Raw genomic sequence first — 15,414 nt, forward strand, 5'->3', positions numbered from 1 at the left:
GATTACCTAGCTTTAAGTGATTTTCCAATAGTACAGGTGTAATTTGGTTGTGGGAAATATTTGATTATGGGTCTCCAAAATGGATCCCTCACAAAATTTGTGTCGGGTGTCCCGGGCTAGCTTGCGCACACCTTGAACTAATCCCTACAGTCCCTCCCACAATCGTTTCACATGCTCACGCATTGAGGTGAGGTAGCCCCAAGAGTTATTGGCAAGGAGAATCGAACCTATAAACAAAAAGAGAGGAATGGTATCATGGCATGTGTGAAATACAAAGATCACATCCTGCAAACTGATTGATTTTGTTTCTCTTCAGGGCAGACATTCTTCTTAATTTCTACTAGCAAATATAATTAAGATGTTGATGTAGTTTAACTTGGTGCCACAATGTAATCTATAAAATCTACAAAAAGACTCCACCAGAGAATTGAAAATAGTTTCAACTTTCAGATAAACAAACCAAATCAGACATTAACTTGACATCCTTGTTTTCTATCAAGCATATATAAAAGCCCGATAGCATCCCAAATTTCATGTGTTGTTACTTCTTAGGTCGAACGATAGCACATTTCACGACAAGTCCACACTTCCAGTCCCCACCGGTATTCTCCAGTTTGAATTCCATGTTCCCAACGTACTGCGTCGAAAACATGAACTCACCTGCCAAGACCTCAAACCAATTTTGCAGAGGCTTTTCTTTCAAACTTTCGGAGCACGGTGTGTCAAAGCTTTCAAGTGCTGGGGTTTGATTATAAGAGTCAAATTGAAGTTTGAGTCCTTGTCAAGTTTCTTCATGATAAATACAATTTCGTACAAAGTTCCTGGTAAGAGATTAATTGTTCGGATAGCGCCTTTGATCTCTAACCACCATACCTTCAATAGCCTAGCCACTTCAATGTCTTCCCCGCTACAAAACAAGCCAAGAGAATGCATATTAAACTATTAATATCTGGAAAATAGTGGAAATGAAAGTAGATTTGAACCTTTTATTTTTCGTTGATTTTTCCAACCCCTATTTTACTCTTTTTACGTTCTTCTGGTGTAAAGAGGAACAGCGGCCGCTACTAGTAGTGCCAGCCTCTATATTGTTTAAGTAGTAGTTGTCGCGGCTGCTAGTAGATTCCAAGGCCGCAAGATATATATGCAGGATGCGAGATATTGTCACTAGAGAAACGGTCTGTTTTACTCTATTACATGCATGCTAGCTCCCTTCCCCGTCTCCCCTTGAACTGTTATCTCTTGTGTCTATATCTCACACTGCCAAATGGCTCAAATTAATTATTTGCTAAAACCAAAGAAGCTTTTGAAACGCCAAATCTCAAACAACAAGACGGGTGCCTAAAATCTTTCCCTTTTCGCATCCTTAAATCTTTCCCTTTTCGCATCCTTGGCACTCAACTATGGAATCTCTATATTTGGTTTCTTGGTTTCTAAAACCAAGTGGTGACTCCAAAAATAAAGTGCACCCAATGAGCACTTTCGAATAGATGCGAAATAGGTGTCAAAAGTTTGCAAAGACATCCATCTTGTGTAGGCATGCACCCCAACGTGCAAGTATTCACGTACGCTAGTCATTAAGTAACGATAGTTGAAAACATTGAAGCCCTCTTCATTGAGGGAAAATTAGAACCACTTGTGGCTTAACCCCTAATCCACACACTTTCGTCATATCAGAATTCAGATCACGAAACTCATGTTTACATCAAATTTAGATTGCAATTCGATCCTAACATGCTCTTGCATCACTGCTCACACTTAAAGCGTTGCCCTCGCCTTCTTCATCAAGAGAGGGAACACAACTATCGGAAAAAGCCACTATATTATTTCTATCGATATTTGGCATGAGGGAGATAAAAAGCAGTTGAATGAAGCGCTAATGATTTCATCCCAATGGCTCACCAAGAGCATTACAGTTTGGCAGGGGTCCACAACGCATGCAGCCAGAAGTATTCTAAAGACTCAACGCCTTTCATTCGTTGAAACATTTGTAGATTTTTCATTATGGAGAGTGCTAAAAACACTCCCTATACATCTTTCACACTTTAATTTGCTTTTAGTCTTTCACATGGAGAATATAAAATGCTAAAACTATCAATTTTTTCGCTGAACAAAATTATTTACCACGTACGATGGCAATAAAAACCAAATATGAGCAAGTTTACGTACTTTCTTCTACCACCCTACGGAATCATCTAACAACCCGAAACTCAATCCTTTATAGCAACACCACCAGCTGTGAGTATGTATGTCTTCAATCGTCGACTTTCATACTCAAGTCTAATCAATTTTTCGCCACAGAGAGAATATACGACCATTAGCATGCTCGTAACCACTTTTGTATTCTTGAAGGAGGAGAGAAAAGAAGGGATATGGTCCCATTAAACTAATACGCCTGCACTTCTAACGACGACACTCCTCAAGTTCCTTCTCATCCATTACTCACTGACTAGACTCTGTTAGTGTCCTCTGGTCAGTACCTTAGGCCGAGTGATTCTTTGAGTGAAGAGCTGCAACATGCCATCCAGATCACCGGTTTGCTCTTCTATTTCTACATGCACAGGGGAATTTGTGTTCTCATTAACCTAGGGTCGATGAATTTCGCCTCACATAGCAAAAATAGATTACGAAGTTGCGCTAGTATTAAGGAAATCACTCATAATTTGGCCCCATTGCTTTTAATGTTATTGATTTGAGTAGTGATTATAAGTGTTAAATAGGGCTTGCAGTATTAATGGTTAAGATAAAGTTGCAAGAAATAATTTTCTTATCTTGTTTCCTTATCTTCCATCCATTCCCAATATTCAGGATTGTTACCATGGACGACTATGAGTTCTCTTGCGAATAGCACGAAGCAATTCTTGTTTGACTTCTCATCAACAAATTACTTCTGCAACTAGAAGATAAGAATTGAATATGAACAAAATTGAGAAAAACTTATTTATAGAGCACGATCTCAGCTGTCCGTTTCAACTTTGGATGGTCCGGGTGTAAATGAAACTTTTCTGGGGAAGAGTTAAGCTTTCCCCTGGAAAAATTTCACCAAAATCTGGACCGTCCAAAACTGAAACGTACGGGCGAGATTGAGCGCCTATTCATGGAGGAGGCTCAGTGAATATGTTTCTCTCTTGTAAATTTACTTGTTTGGATGATCGTTAACATCATTTGTGGAATTTCTAACATCATTATTGAAGCTCCATAGGCCGAGCTTCCTTTTGGTTGGCACATTCATGACCAAATAACACCTTTCCATGTATCCCCATTTTATCAAGTAGTAATTTTTTCTTTTGATTAGAAGCGTCTGTTTAGGATGTGGAAAGGAATCATTATATTATATTGTTTTTTAGTGTGGTAGATGTTAGTCGAGTTTTTATTGGGCCGGTTCATGAAAGAGTTGGAAAACAGGATATTTTGCCAAAGCCAAACAAAATTCTTAGTACTGGGCCGATTTCTATTTTGCTCGAATGCATTTTTGGGGCCTTAATTGCATCGACCCATTAGGTCATCAGAAAGGAGGTCGAGCACAGGGAGGTCGAGCACGACAATTATTTAACTCTCGTTCTTACAGCTGAGTAGTGACGATTGCGAGAGTTTTGTTTTTTTGTTTTGGTGGCTGCTTGAAGACGGACCGAAGTTTGATTAATCAATTGGTGCTAAAAATCTTTTGAGAGGCTGTTCATTGGTTTCCTACTTCAACATACGGTACAGCAGCCTTGGGTGCTGAATATTAATCTTTGAGGGGCTCTGTTCTTGTTCTTGCTTCAACATCTGTACGACATTCTTTCGTGGAGTTCGAAAGGATTTTTGGAAGGCCTAAGGATTTAGGATTCGGTGATACGATGAAGGTGGATTTGGCAAATAGTTCTTAGGACTTGTGGAGAGGATGCACAGTCAATTAGTAAGAATATTTGTAATCGTACATTTATTTTAGCGCATAATTTCTTCCCGTGGTTTTTACCCGATTTTGAAGTTTTCCACTTAACTTTGTCTCGTTCTTTGGTTGATTTTTTGTTGTGGGATTGAAGTCATCTAGTAGGGCGAAGTTAATACTCCTAGCATCACTTTAGAGATTTGAATTACAAACTAATAGCAGAATTTCAAAAACTAGAGAGAGAAAATAAAGAACGAAGAGAGAACTTTTCATTTCTGTCTTGATTGAATTGCTTCCAAGCTAAGCCTAACCTTATATACAAAAAACAGAGAGAGATGAGAAACGACTGCCACTTGGCGGTTACAACAGAAACACAACAGAAAGCACTACGCAACACTTCACCTTACTAACAAGCTTAGTTTTAGGACCGTGAGGGACACCATGCACACAAACCACGCAATGATTTCAGAGAAAAACTCCCATTGATTATATATTCACACAATATACAATAAAGATGAAAAAACTCTCCGGAAACCACACGCCGGTTCCTCTCCGGGAGGCCACAACCTGGCCCCCCACGCTCGCCTCACCCTCTCCCTCACATTATGTCACACCCTAACCCTAATAGGGTTTACAACTATATATAAGGGACTCTAAGGGTAAATACGCTCAATATCCAACACTAAGGGTGTTATACAAAATAACTCCACCACTATGGGTGGACCCCAACAATCACCCCCTCCACCCAGAGTGGCTAATCCTTGCATCCGTCCAGCCTTTCTAGCAAAGCGTCTGTGTCACTCCAAGTCTAGCTGCTACCTCATCACCGAAGTACTTCTGCCTGACTGAATGTCTCCTTGCAAGACTAGATCTTCCGAGGCTAAACCCGTAGCGCTGTCCGGCTGCAATACTGACATCTCCGCCGATATTTAGCACCCCCTCAATAGAGTGCTCGCACCCCCTTGACCGAAGTGCCTGCATCCTTACAAGACACGATTCGTGACTCCATCTCTCCTTCTTATGCAGCCGCATACTATTGAAAGAATCCAATCACAAAATCCACAAAGGAAGAGATCCCAGCGATGCATCGTCTGGTCTCCATCTCCATCCCTCTGTCCAGAGCTCCCGTGAACATCTCCCAAACAACCAGTTGCACGCCGTCTGCAGACTATTCCACACACAATCTGATTCACTAACCGACACTCCTATACATCTCAGGTCATGACTCCTCGTACTCCAGTGCCCTTCCTGTGTGTCTCCGCAACTGTTGCTTCATCTGTTCACTGTCACAAAAAATTCATACTGCTTGTCTAGTACCAAACATCAGCTCTATCTGTAGAGACCCGTAATTTCATCATTTAATTTTTGGTATTTATAATGCAATTGGTCTATAAAAATAAAATGTATATATATATATATATATATATATATGAATTTAAGTTTTGAACAAAATGTTGTTGTTAATGTGTGAGGGTGTATGAGTTGGGGGTTATAATGTGATGTTTGTTGAATAGAGGGGTGTTAGTGCATTAGGGCTATATGTATCAACACACACCAAGAGAACACTTTTCTTTCCCCTTTTCTTTTTTTAGCGGAAGCTCTCTCTCCCTCCTCTCCCTTTCTCTCGGTCTCCTCTCCCTCACTCCCTCAACCAAATTCTTGCTACTCCACCATCAATCCTTGAAAACCACGCACATTTCTTCATCCTCGGCCCTCGGATCGCGTGGGAAGAGCTCGGTGGAGGCATATTTCGGATTTGGAGGCTAGGGTTTGGTTTGAGCTCAAAGCTTGGTCTTGATACTTGAGGTAGGGATCTCCTGCCTTCTTTATATGTGTTAAGTGTTGGTTTGATGTGCAAGGATTAAGTTTGATCATCTATTTTGAGTCTTGAATAAATCTAGTGTATGCTGAAAATTTCGTGGGTTCTGGTAATCTGTCTTTTTGGGGCCTTTCTGCTAGGAATTAATTTTTGGTATCTTCATAACTGTTAAAGTACGTTTCAATACGAAGATTTCGGTACCAAGATCATGCAAAACCGATAATCACACAATTAGTTATGAATTTTTGAATACTGGCTGTTTGCTGGATGTGCGAATCTGTGCGTGGCTGTCTTCTTTTAACTTTCTGGGCATGACGAACATTTTGGGTGGCTTTGGGTCTTTTACAGGAGGTGCATATTTAAGTTAAGAAGAGATTGGCGTTGGAATCAATTAATTTGGTTAAGTATACAATTTTTGGTGAATTTCTAAAGCTGGGTTGGTTGATAGGTGCGAAAATGGTTGCGAAACTGTTTTTCTTTTGATTGTTGGGTTAATCTCCTCTCGTTTCTGAACCTGGGATTTTTACTGAGTGTAGGGCTTGTCGTGGTGCAACTTTTGGCTTTGATTTCACTATTTTTGGGTTTAAGATGAAAGAGTTATGATTTTTCAATCAATTTTACTTATTCCCGCGTAGAATCTGACAGCACCGGCGGACTTAGGTAAAATGGCCATAACTCCTAGCTCGGGACTCGAAACGACACACCGTTTGTTTTGGTAGAAACTAGACACGGAGCTTTCCAACGATACATCCCATGCATCATGGGTATGTCCGAGCGATAACAGATTTGCATCCAAAGTTGACCTAAATTCTGCCTTTGTATCAGTTTTTACTGTTATGTTGGAGCTATAATTGAAAGGCCGTAGTTAAGTTACCCGAACTCCGTTTTTGATGTATGATCTATGGATTCAAAGGAGAAGTCTACTTTTCAATGGTTTAAGGGTCGTCCTTGAATTCATGTTGTTTAATTGGATATGCTCAAATGTAAATGATTAATTTCACCAATTCGATATGAGGGGGATACGATGAGTTGATCTAGGTGACTTAAGTGTTGGTTAAAGAGAACTAGAAAGGATAAAAGTTGATGTTTTCATTTGAGATATGATGATGTGGTAGGATATATGGATTTCAAGGAAAGGTTTGGGAATAAAATGGAATATGAATAGTGAAATGAATGGTCCGCTTAGGCTTTGATTGTTTGACTTGCTTCCATGAGAATGAGGTCTTATAGGATTGATTAACACGTTGGGTTACGTATTGACTAATGATTAGTTTGTTAATGAAATAGAAAATGAGAAGTGTAACAGTTGCTATGTAGATAAGTATATTGAAACAAAGAATACGTGAGAACTTGTGGTGTATAAGGGATATACATTATTGGTGTATTGATATGTGAGAAAATGACTTGACTTTGATGTTAATTGATACTAAGAGAAAAATGAACAGTTTTTCCTCTTTATGTGTTGTATCCATGGGTGGGTTTAGTCTGCGTCTTGCTATGAGTGGGAAGTGGAGAAGTGTAGGATAATGAAATTACTTGCTCAATGAGAATATGTGACTATATGAGTGGCATAGTGGATAATTGAAAGGGAATGAAAGCCACAGATCTACCGGAAGGTGAGATGCCGGAATGAAAGCCACGGATCTACCGAAAGGTGTGATGCCGGAATGAATATGGGACGCACGGGGTCCCTAATGCCCGGAAGTGCACAAGAAAGCCACGGATCTACCGAAAGGTGTGATGCCGGAATGAACATAGGACGCACGGGGTCCTTAATGCCCGGAAACAAAATCGAAACGCGTGACATGGTGAAAACGGAGAATCTTGTTATTTTTTTATTATCATACTAAGATTGAAAATGTCAGTTTGAGTTGGTAACTTGGAACGTCTAATGTGTCAATACATGTCTTCTTTTATTTTTCCCTTTAGACCGCCAAATCATTGTGGCTTATTCTCCTGATGTGTGATAGGCAGTTCTGTGTGAATGTGTAATTGGTACCTCGTGGTGTGATGCATTGTGAGAGTTTCATGTATGGTATTTGCTTGTCAGAATTATAAGGGAAATCTTAATGTGGAGGAGTTTTGCTAGATGTTGAGATTTGAAGTTTGATTTGGGATTGACGGGTGAGTTTCCTTGTTGTTGAGGTGCGGTATTGTTCGACTTGTCATTGCTTACTTTATGTTCTAGCTCTACATGCCTAGTGTGTATATTTTTGGTGAGAGGTTGGTTGTAGGAGATAAGGAAGTGAAAACATTTTGTTAAAGAACTCAGACTAATCTTTAGATCATTGAAATGGAAATGAAAAAGCAGGGATTGGGTTGGGTAATGTCGTAGCGGTAGCTGAGATTTTTAAGAATATCGGTGTGTGTGGTTGAGAGTGTTGGTGTTTGAAAAATGGAGTTAAATATTTTCCAGCGTGAGTATGACATTTTGAGCTTCACTTTTGACAAAACACATATGCTTTTGGAAAATATTTTCCCCTTGTGATCTGTCTTCACTTCTGCATATAATTTAGGTATGGATATCTCTACGAGCTAGTGTAGCTCACCCTATCCTTTCAGGTACTCGTCATGACACTTAGCTTGGATTGCATGGAGTGCACATTGAGACGTCTCGTGAGAGCTTCATTGGTATCATTAAGGAAGTGTTCATCAGCTAGTCCAATTCATGTTGTGTACTTTACTCCCAATTGAAGGTTGTGCCCTTTTGATTAGAATATTTATAAAGCCATGTATAAACTCTTCTCCTTGACTATTATGAAACCCATTTAATTGTAAATGTTTGGGAGACTTTATAAAAAAAAATAAAAATTTAGAGAGAAGAAAAAGAAGCGACTTGATTGGCTGTTTGGATTTACACGACATTTAAAGGAAGATATAGTTGAGAAAAAGACTTTTGTTTGTAATAAACATATTATTATTTTAGTTGAAAATCGAGGTCGTGACACTATCTGTCTGTACTCTCCACAAGCATGTATCAGTTGCCCATCATCATCCTCATGAAGCCCAAATCACAACTGTAACTGCCGATGATAGGTCTTCATCACATCTGCCACTCCCAGCACATCCTACCACTCTCAGTCATCTCTCTCGGGCCTTCTCCTGCCACTTGGTCCATCTTCGTTCCACTCCAGGCTTTTCCCTGCAACCTTTGATCTCCGATGTGTCGCCCCTAATAAGTGCCTATATCATTACCAGACAAGCTCTCTAGCACCCCCCCAAACCGGGATGTAACACTTGAAAGAATGTATCCTTGCTCACTAGGTCTCCCACGACTGATCATGACCTCCCATGGCTGTTTGGAACTAATCCCTATGTTGCACCAAGCCAACTCGTAACCCAAATCGTCTCCAAACACGCGTTTTCTTGCTTCACTAAGCACTTGCACCAGCCTAGGAGCCTCAAAACTGAAAACGGAGTGTGCGGTTATGTCCGGAACGTCGAGATAGTCAAAATCGACTACTCATACGCGAAAAACGGAGTTCGAACGACCCTGAAATCGCAAAAAACCAGTCTGGAATTTTCCCGTTTGACCAGGCAGTTGACCGTTGACCAGCAACGTCATCGTTGACCTGATGACGTGGCACATCCGGACATTTCTTGCTGATGTGGTAGTGCCACGTGGCTGATGACATGGCATGCTGACTGGGCTGCTGACTCATCGCTTAGTCAGCATTGACCGCTCATGTGGCGTTGACCGCACACGCTCTCCACATGCTGGCGGGTGCCAGCCCAACTCCCACGCGTGCAGCTCATGCGCCGCGAGTAGATCTGACTCGCGGCCTCGCGCAGCTCCATCTGGCCGCGCGAGCGGCTTACTCCGGCGTCGCTTGGTGATTTTTCGACCACTCCCGAGCTCATCTCGATGAGACGAACACAACCCCGTGCTTCAATCTTGCATCCGACCACTCCTTGTATGGGCTGTCCTTCAACTGCCTCTACGCTACTTCGCCGCCGCCTTTCGAATGGCCATTGCCGCCACCTCCGAGCTCCTCCGGCGACGTGCTACCCCAATCCACGATCGTCTTCTCGAGGTGAACACAACCCAGTGCTCAGAACTAGTCTTTGATCATCCACGGCCTCGGGCTTTTCAAAACAGCCTCTCTACCTGCCGCCGACTCCGCCCGCTGCGATCGAATGGCTCCCGAGCCTTCATCTGGTGACGAAACTCAACCCCGTCACCTCCGATAGACTCGTCTCAGTGAGGTGCACAACCCTTACTGGTCCGATTGAGTTTTCAAATGGCTCAACGAGAACCCAGCTTAGGCCATGCTCCGTGCTTGTTCCTTGGGTGACAAAACACAAGATTTGTGAGCAATCTTTTTTTTTCGAAATCGAACCCGTGGTTTTTTCCGGTGACCCTCTTCTTCAATTCCGCTTTGATACCAATTGTTAGGACCGTGAGGGACACCATGCACACAAACCACGCAATGTTTCAGAGAAAAACTCCCTTTGATTATATATTCACACAATATAAAATAAAGATGAAAAAACTCTCCGGGAATCACACGCCGGTTCCTCTCCGAGAGGCCACAACCTGGCTCCCCACGCTCACCTCACCCTCTCTCTCACATTATGTCACACCCTAACCCTAATAGGGTTTACAACTATATATAAGGGACTCTGGGCCCGTTCGGACAAATAAGCCACAGTGGCTTATTTTTTGTCCTTATTCAAATTTTTTCCGGATCACTTGGCTTATTGTCATTTTTTTTGGGGATTATTGCATCCTCACAATAAGAGGAATCTAAAAAGTAAAAAATTTTAACCGAAATCCAATTTTTTTTAATAAAGACGAAAAAATTGGCTTATTGATTTTTTTTCATCTTTATTCAAAAAAAATTGGATTTCGGTCAAATTTTTTTACTTTTTAGATTCCTCTTGACGTGAGGATATGCAATAATCTTCAAAAAAATGACAATAAGCCAAGTGATACGAAAAAAATTTGAATAAGGACAAAAAATAAGCCAAAGTGGCTTATTTGTCCGAACACCCCCTAAGGGTAAATACGCTCAACACTCAACACTAAGGGTGTTATACAAAATAACCCCACCACTATGGGTGGACCCCAACACTTAGCTCACTTAACTAATTACAAGATTAACACTAACCACTTTAGCTTTAGCCTCTTAACGACCTTTGCTTACAAGTTACAACGATCACTCATTGTCAATTGGTTTTGAGATGAATATAAAATTTTCACATACTATCAGAACGGGGTCCGTTCCACCCCATATTTTCCCCACCTTGTATAAAATTTACCATCCACACTTTACGATGACTGACTAGCAAAAAGATTGCATAATGATAGACCCAAAAACAAGTAACACTTGACAGACCTCAAACACGGCTGCATGTGAGGAGGTGTTAAGGAAATATAGTCTCATATTGCTTGAGAGTGAAATGAGTGATCACTTAATAGCATCTGAGATCTTTCCACTCATTGCCAATTGATTTTGAGATGGATATAAAGTTTTCACAACCTATTTGCAGCGCCGTGGTTGTAGTCCTGGAGCTCTTGATGATGTTGCGACACAAATCGGAGGAGTTATACTAAAGTACGTAGAATTTTTTTTTCATTTTGAGATTTCTGCTAAGGGAGTTGTTTGTCCATTTTTCTCCCTTTGTATTTTTTCCTAGAATGTTATAACTTGTTTGGTTGCAGAGATTATTAGGATCTCCGGAGGATCTTTTGCCTTTCGTAAAGATTGGTAGTTCGACATCTCACTTTGAGGTTTCAAATTCGGGTTGAAGTCGGATGTCCCATGAGGTTTGGGTTCCATAGTAGGGCACTCCGGGTACTAACTTTGGACAAGCGACAACTTAACATCAATAAGAAACAAGATAACAGCAAAAGAAATGTGCCTAATGAATAGCTAAATTCAATGCCATGAACTTTCAGATAAACAAACGGAAGTACACATTTGACATCCCTTGTTTTCAATCAAGCTTAAAATTCCGATTGCATCCCAAATTTCATGTCGTTACTTCTTAGGTCGTATGATGGCACATTTCACGACAAGTCCGTGCTTCCAGTCCCCATCATATTGCCCCAAGCTGAATTCCATGTATCCAACGTACTGTGCCGACAACATGAACTCACCTACCAAGACCTCAAACCAATTGTTCAGAGGCTTGTCTTCTAAACTTTCAGAGCGCTTCAAAGCTTTTGAGTGCTGGGGTTTGATTGTAAGATCCAAATTGAACTGTGAGTCGTTGTTACGTTTCATCAGGATAAATACAATTTCGTACAAAGTTCCCGGTGAGAGATTAATTGTTCGGATAGCGCCTCCAATCTCTAACCAACATATCTTCAATAGCTCAGCCACTTCTATGTCTTTCCCGCTACAAAACAAGTCATGAGAATGTTAAACTATCAATGTCGGAAAATGTTATTAGATTTGGTATATGTAAGTGGATATATTAGTACTCAATTATAAAGCTCTTGAATTTCAAGTGCTACTGTTGTTGCTGGCTAGTACTTCAAACTATAGATGTTCAAGAGCAAGATGCTTTAACAAGCAAGGTGGCCTTTGGATGGTGATGGTAATAGCATGTGAAATACAATGGCTGCCACTATTTTACTTAAAAATCGAGAGGCGGAGATGTAGGTTAAGGTTTTGCAAGAAGAAGTTGCTCAATGCATTTTTTATCCTACTGTATTGCACTAATTTCATTTTGTATCCCGATTTTATCGTGATAAATGAAATTATTTTTGCCGATCAAAAAAAAAAAAAAAAGTGATCCAAACCTGCAACATGCCATCCTAAACACCGGTTCACTCTTCCATTTCTACATCCTCAGGGGAATTCGTCTTCTCATTAACCTAGGGTAGATGAATTTCGCCCCACATAGCAAAATAGATTTCCGATGTTGCGCTAGTATTAAGGAAATCACTCATAATTTGGCCCATTGGTTTGAGTACTGATTGTAAGTGTTAAATAGGGCTTGCACTAATTAATGGTAAGATGAATTTGCTAGAAATAATTTTTCTTACCTTGTTTCGTTATCTTCCATCCATCTCCAATAATCAGGATTGTCACCATGGACGACTGTGAGTTCTCTTGCGAATAGCACGAAGCAATTCTTGTTTGACTTCTCATCGACAAAGTACTTCTGCAACAACAAGATAAGAACATGAACAAAACCCATGAGCTAGCTAGTAAAAAGAAGAAGTCGCTTCATGCACGAGGCTCTTATTGAATCACATATCAATAAACTCATGCAATTTTACTCCACGGTGATTGACAGCAAAGCGTATCCTAAAAACATTGTAGGCATCACACTGTTCTATCATTTTAATGGGTAGGAAAATTAACATCCTCAGTGATCCCGGGCGAGAATCACAGATTAACAACGTTGTCCCATTGAATCTAGTTCTTGGGATCTCGGTTAAAGAACTTACTAGTTTGTTGGGCTTCAAGAAAACACCATCATAAAGCTGCTGACAGAGCTGGTCAGGACAAGAAGTGTCGAGGGCTATGCCGTGTTCGTAGAGAATCGCTAAGAAACTGAGTGGGGGCCTTGTGATTCGTCTACTGTTTCCAGCTGCTATTTCCTTCCCCTTGGAGTCTTTCCCCCTTGTTTCTTCATCTTGGTTCCTGGCCAAGAAAAATTAGGATGAGCAGTGAAAATGAAGAGAAATTTTGATCAAAACCATAAGCACTACGAGCTGATTGATCAATGTTTCCATGAAGGAATATGTGCAAAAAGAACCAGTGCCACAACCACTTACAGTGCCATCTGATCTATCGATTCGAGTCGTTGGCAAGCAGATTGATGGGGGAGCAAAGAAGGAGTCAGCTTTCCAGTTGGAGAGGAAAGAAAAACTTATTATGCACTACCGAAATACACGCAGGACCTAGGGTAATGTGTGAGATCCACCCATATTGTGAGTGAGTGTGCATAAGTGTTTTATGTATTTGTTGTAGCATTGTTGACCGAAATATTAGGCGGTGTGATTTACAGAATATTGTGGAAAAATGAAAGACTATAAAATATATTTACGTCACTTTTTATTTTTCAATCACCCAATAAAAGAGTTTTGTTTGAAACCTATGGAAGGAAAAAGAAATAAAAGAGTTTTGTTTGAAACCTATGGAAGGAAAAAGAAATGAAGGGAAATTAACTTTTCCTTTGTTTGGTTTAAGGAAACATTAAGATAAATAACAGAACAGAGAGTAATTTTCCTTTACACTTCATTTTCTTTCTTTTCTTCTATTTTCCTTTCTTATCCCCGAGTTTCAAACAAGCGCTGTATTTTTTTCGTTCTGAATTGCTCGTTCCTTATTCTACTTTGAGATGTTTTAAATTGTTAGTTCTTTTCGATAAGTCAAAACAAAATGTATTCAATCCTCCAAAATAGTCCGCAATAACAATGATTTATTCAAAAATTGAAATATAAGGGCATTGCTTCAAATCAATGTACCTTTTTAAGCGTAAATGCATTTATTAATGCATGCTTCCTTAAAATGTTTGAATTCCTATAGCGAACTAGCAATTTAGAACAGAGGAAGTATCATATCAAACTGTGGATTGCAAAGTTCAAAACGATTGAACAGATGAAGTATCACATGAAAATATCATATGGAATTAATGGAACTCTTGATTGCGAAGTTGAAAAAGATTGACCCTCTGTTTGGAACATAAGGGAAAACCAAGGAAACGAAAGGAATATAAGAACTTTTAATCAGTGGATGTTTGGTTCCTCATTAAGGAAGAAAAGAATAAGAAAATAAATTAAAGGGAGATTGCTGGAAACATGTGTGAAAGATTGAGTTTCAGATCGGATAAATAGAAAAAGAGTTGGACCTTAATATATAATTGGATGACTCAACTCTTACAAGATTTAGCCTTTTAAGTGGATACGGATCATTCAATGTATATTGGATCCATGAGATGTGGTCGGGACTTTGTAAATACTCTCCAACAGATTAGGCTTATGTGCACACAGGAAGACCTAACAATTAATTAATGTTTCGAATTGAAAATCTTGAGTGAAATTTTACCAAAAGAAGTATGAAAATCCATTGATGTGCTCACTTGAGGACACGCAAAGGATAAGAATATGAAGTAGTATTAATTATTACCTCGTAAAGCACCTTCAATAGTTGTGATTCAGTGTCATTCGTCGTTGTCTCTTTCTTTTTTGTTGTCCGTGTTTTGTTTCTACGTTACACTTCTTCTTCTTTTTCCCTTTACTCTTTCATTACTTCCTGGCCCTTAGGACCCACAAAATTAAGTAGCTGCCCCAGTAATTAGCGTGAAAGACGAGAAATTTTTAGGTACCAAATGAATACCACGTGGTCGTGCCCGTTCGGTGCATTCGGGCCGTTCAAAAGTGTGTTAGATGACTCAGATTAAAACCCTCTCTCTCCTCTTTCTCTTTCTCTAAATCCGAGCCATCAAACACACTTTTGGACGGTCCGTATGTGCCAGGTGGACATCACGTGATACCAACCCGGCAACAACAAAAACAGAATCAGCGTACGGAAAAATCTATAGCATCTTGAATTTCTTCTTGATCCTTATGTCTTATATATGTTTTCTAAAGCATTTGTCTCATTATTGCTTGGTACTTTTTTCTTGCATGATACTCCATTTAGATACAACAAAGAATCCTGGGCGAAGACTGAGAATTTTTTTTATGTTTGTTGAAAAGAATATAGGAGAAGTACTATAATACACATCTCTTATTTGAGTGTGTATCATATGCACCCTCATTGAT

At 40.0% G+C, this 15,414-nt stretch overlaps 1 protein-coding gene and 1 long non-coding RNA gene across 3 annotated transcripts; one reads left to right on the top strand and one right to left on the bottom strand.

Annotated features, from left to right (window-relative positions):
* Positions 1 to 283: 283 nt before the first annotated feature.
* On the bottom strand, positions 284 to 13,356 carry LOC131303458 (lectin-like). Of its 2 annotated transcripts, none has more exons than XR_009192061.1 (3): positions 13,093 to 13,356; positions 12,685 to 12,803; positions 284 to 907 (listed from the first exon to the last, which is right to left on the bottom strand). XR_009192061.1 is itself a non-coding variant. In XM_058330334.1 (3 exons), the coding sequence occupies exons 2-3, from the start codon at positions 12,702 to 12,704 to the stop codon at positions 11,672 to 11,674; spliced, it is 381 nt and encodes a 126-aa protein (XP_058186317.1). In that variant the 5' UTR covers positions 12,705 to 12,803; positions 13,093 to 13,356; the 3' UTR covers positions 11,553 to 11,671. The 2 variants fall into 2 exon arrangements, 1 of the variants encoding a protein (XP_058186317.1); XM_058330334.1 differs by lacking the exon at positions 284 to 907 and adding an exon at positions 11,553 to 12,032.
* On the top strand, positions 5,439 to 8,498 carry LOC131303460 (uncharacterized). The gene is made up of 2 exons (XR_009192062.1): positions 5,439 to 5,674; positions 8,250 to 8,498. It is a non-coding gene; the product is annotated as an uncharacterized LOC131303460 (long non-coding RNA).
* Positions 13,357 to 15,414: the final 2,058 nt, after the last annotated feature.

Source organism: Rhododendron vialii, chromosome 10a (genome assembly GCF_030253575.1).
Source record: "Rhododendron vialii isolate Sample 1 chromosome 10a, ASM3025357v1".
NCBI lineage: Eukaryota > Viridiplantae > Streptophyta > Magnoliopsida > Ericales > Ericaceae > Rhododendron > Rhododendron vialii.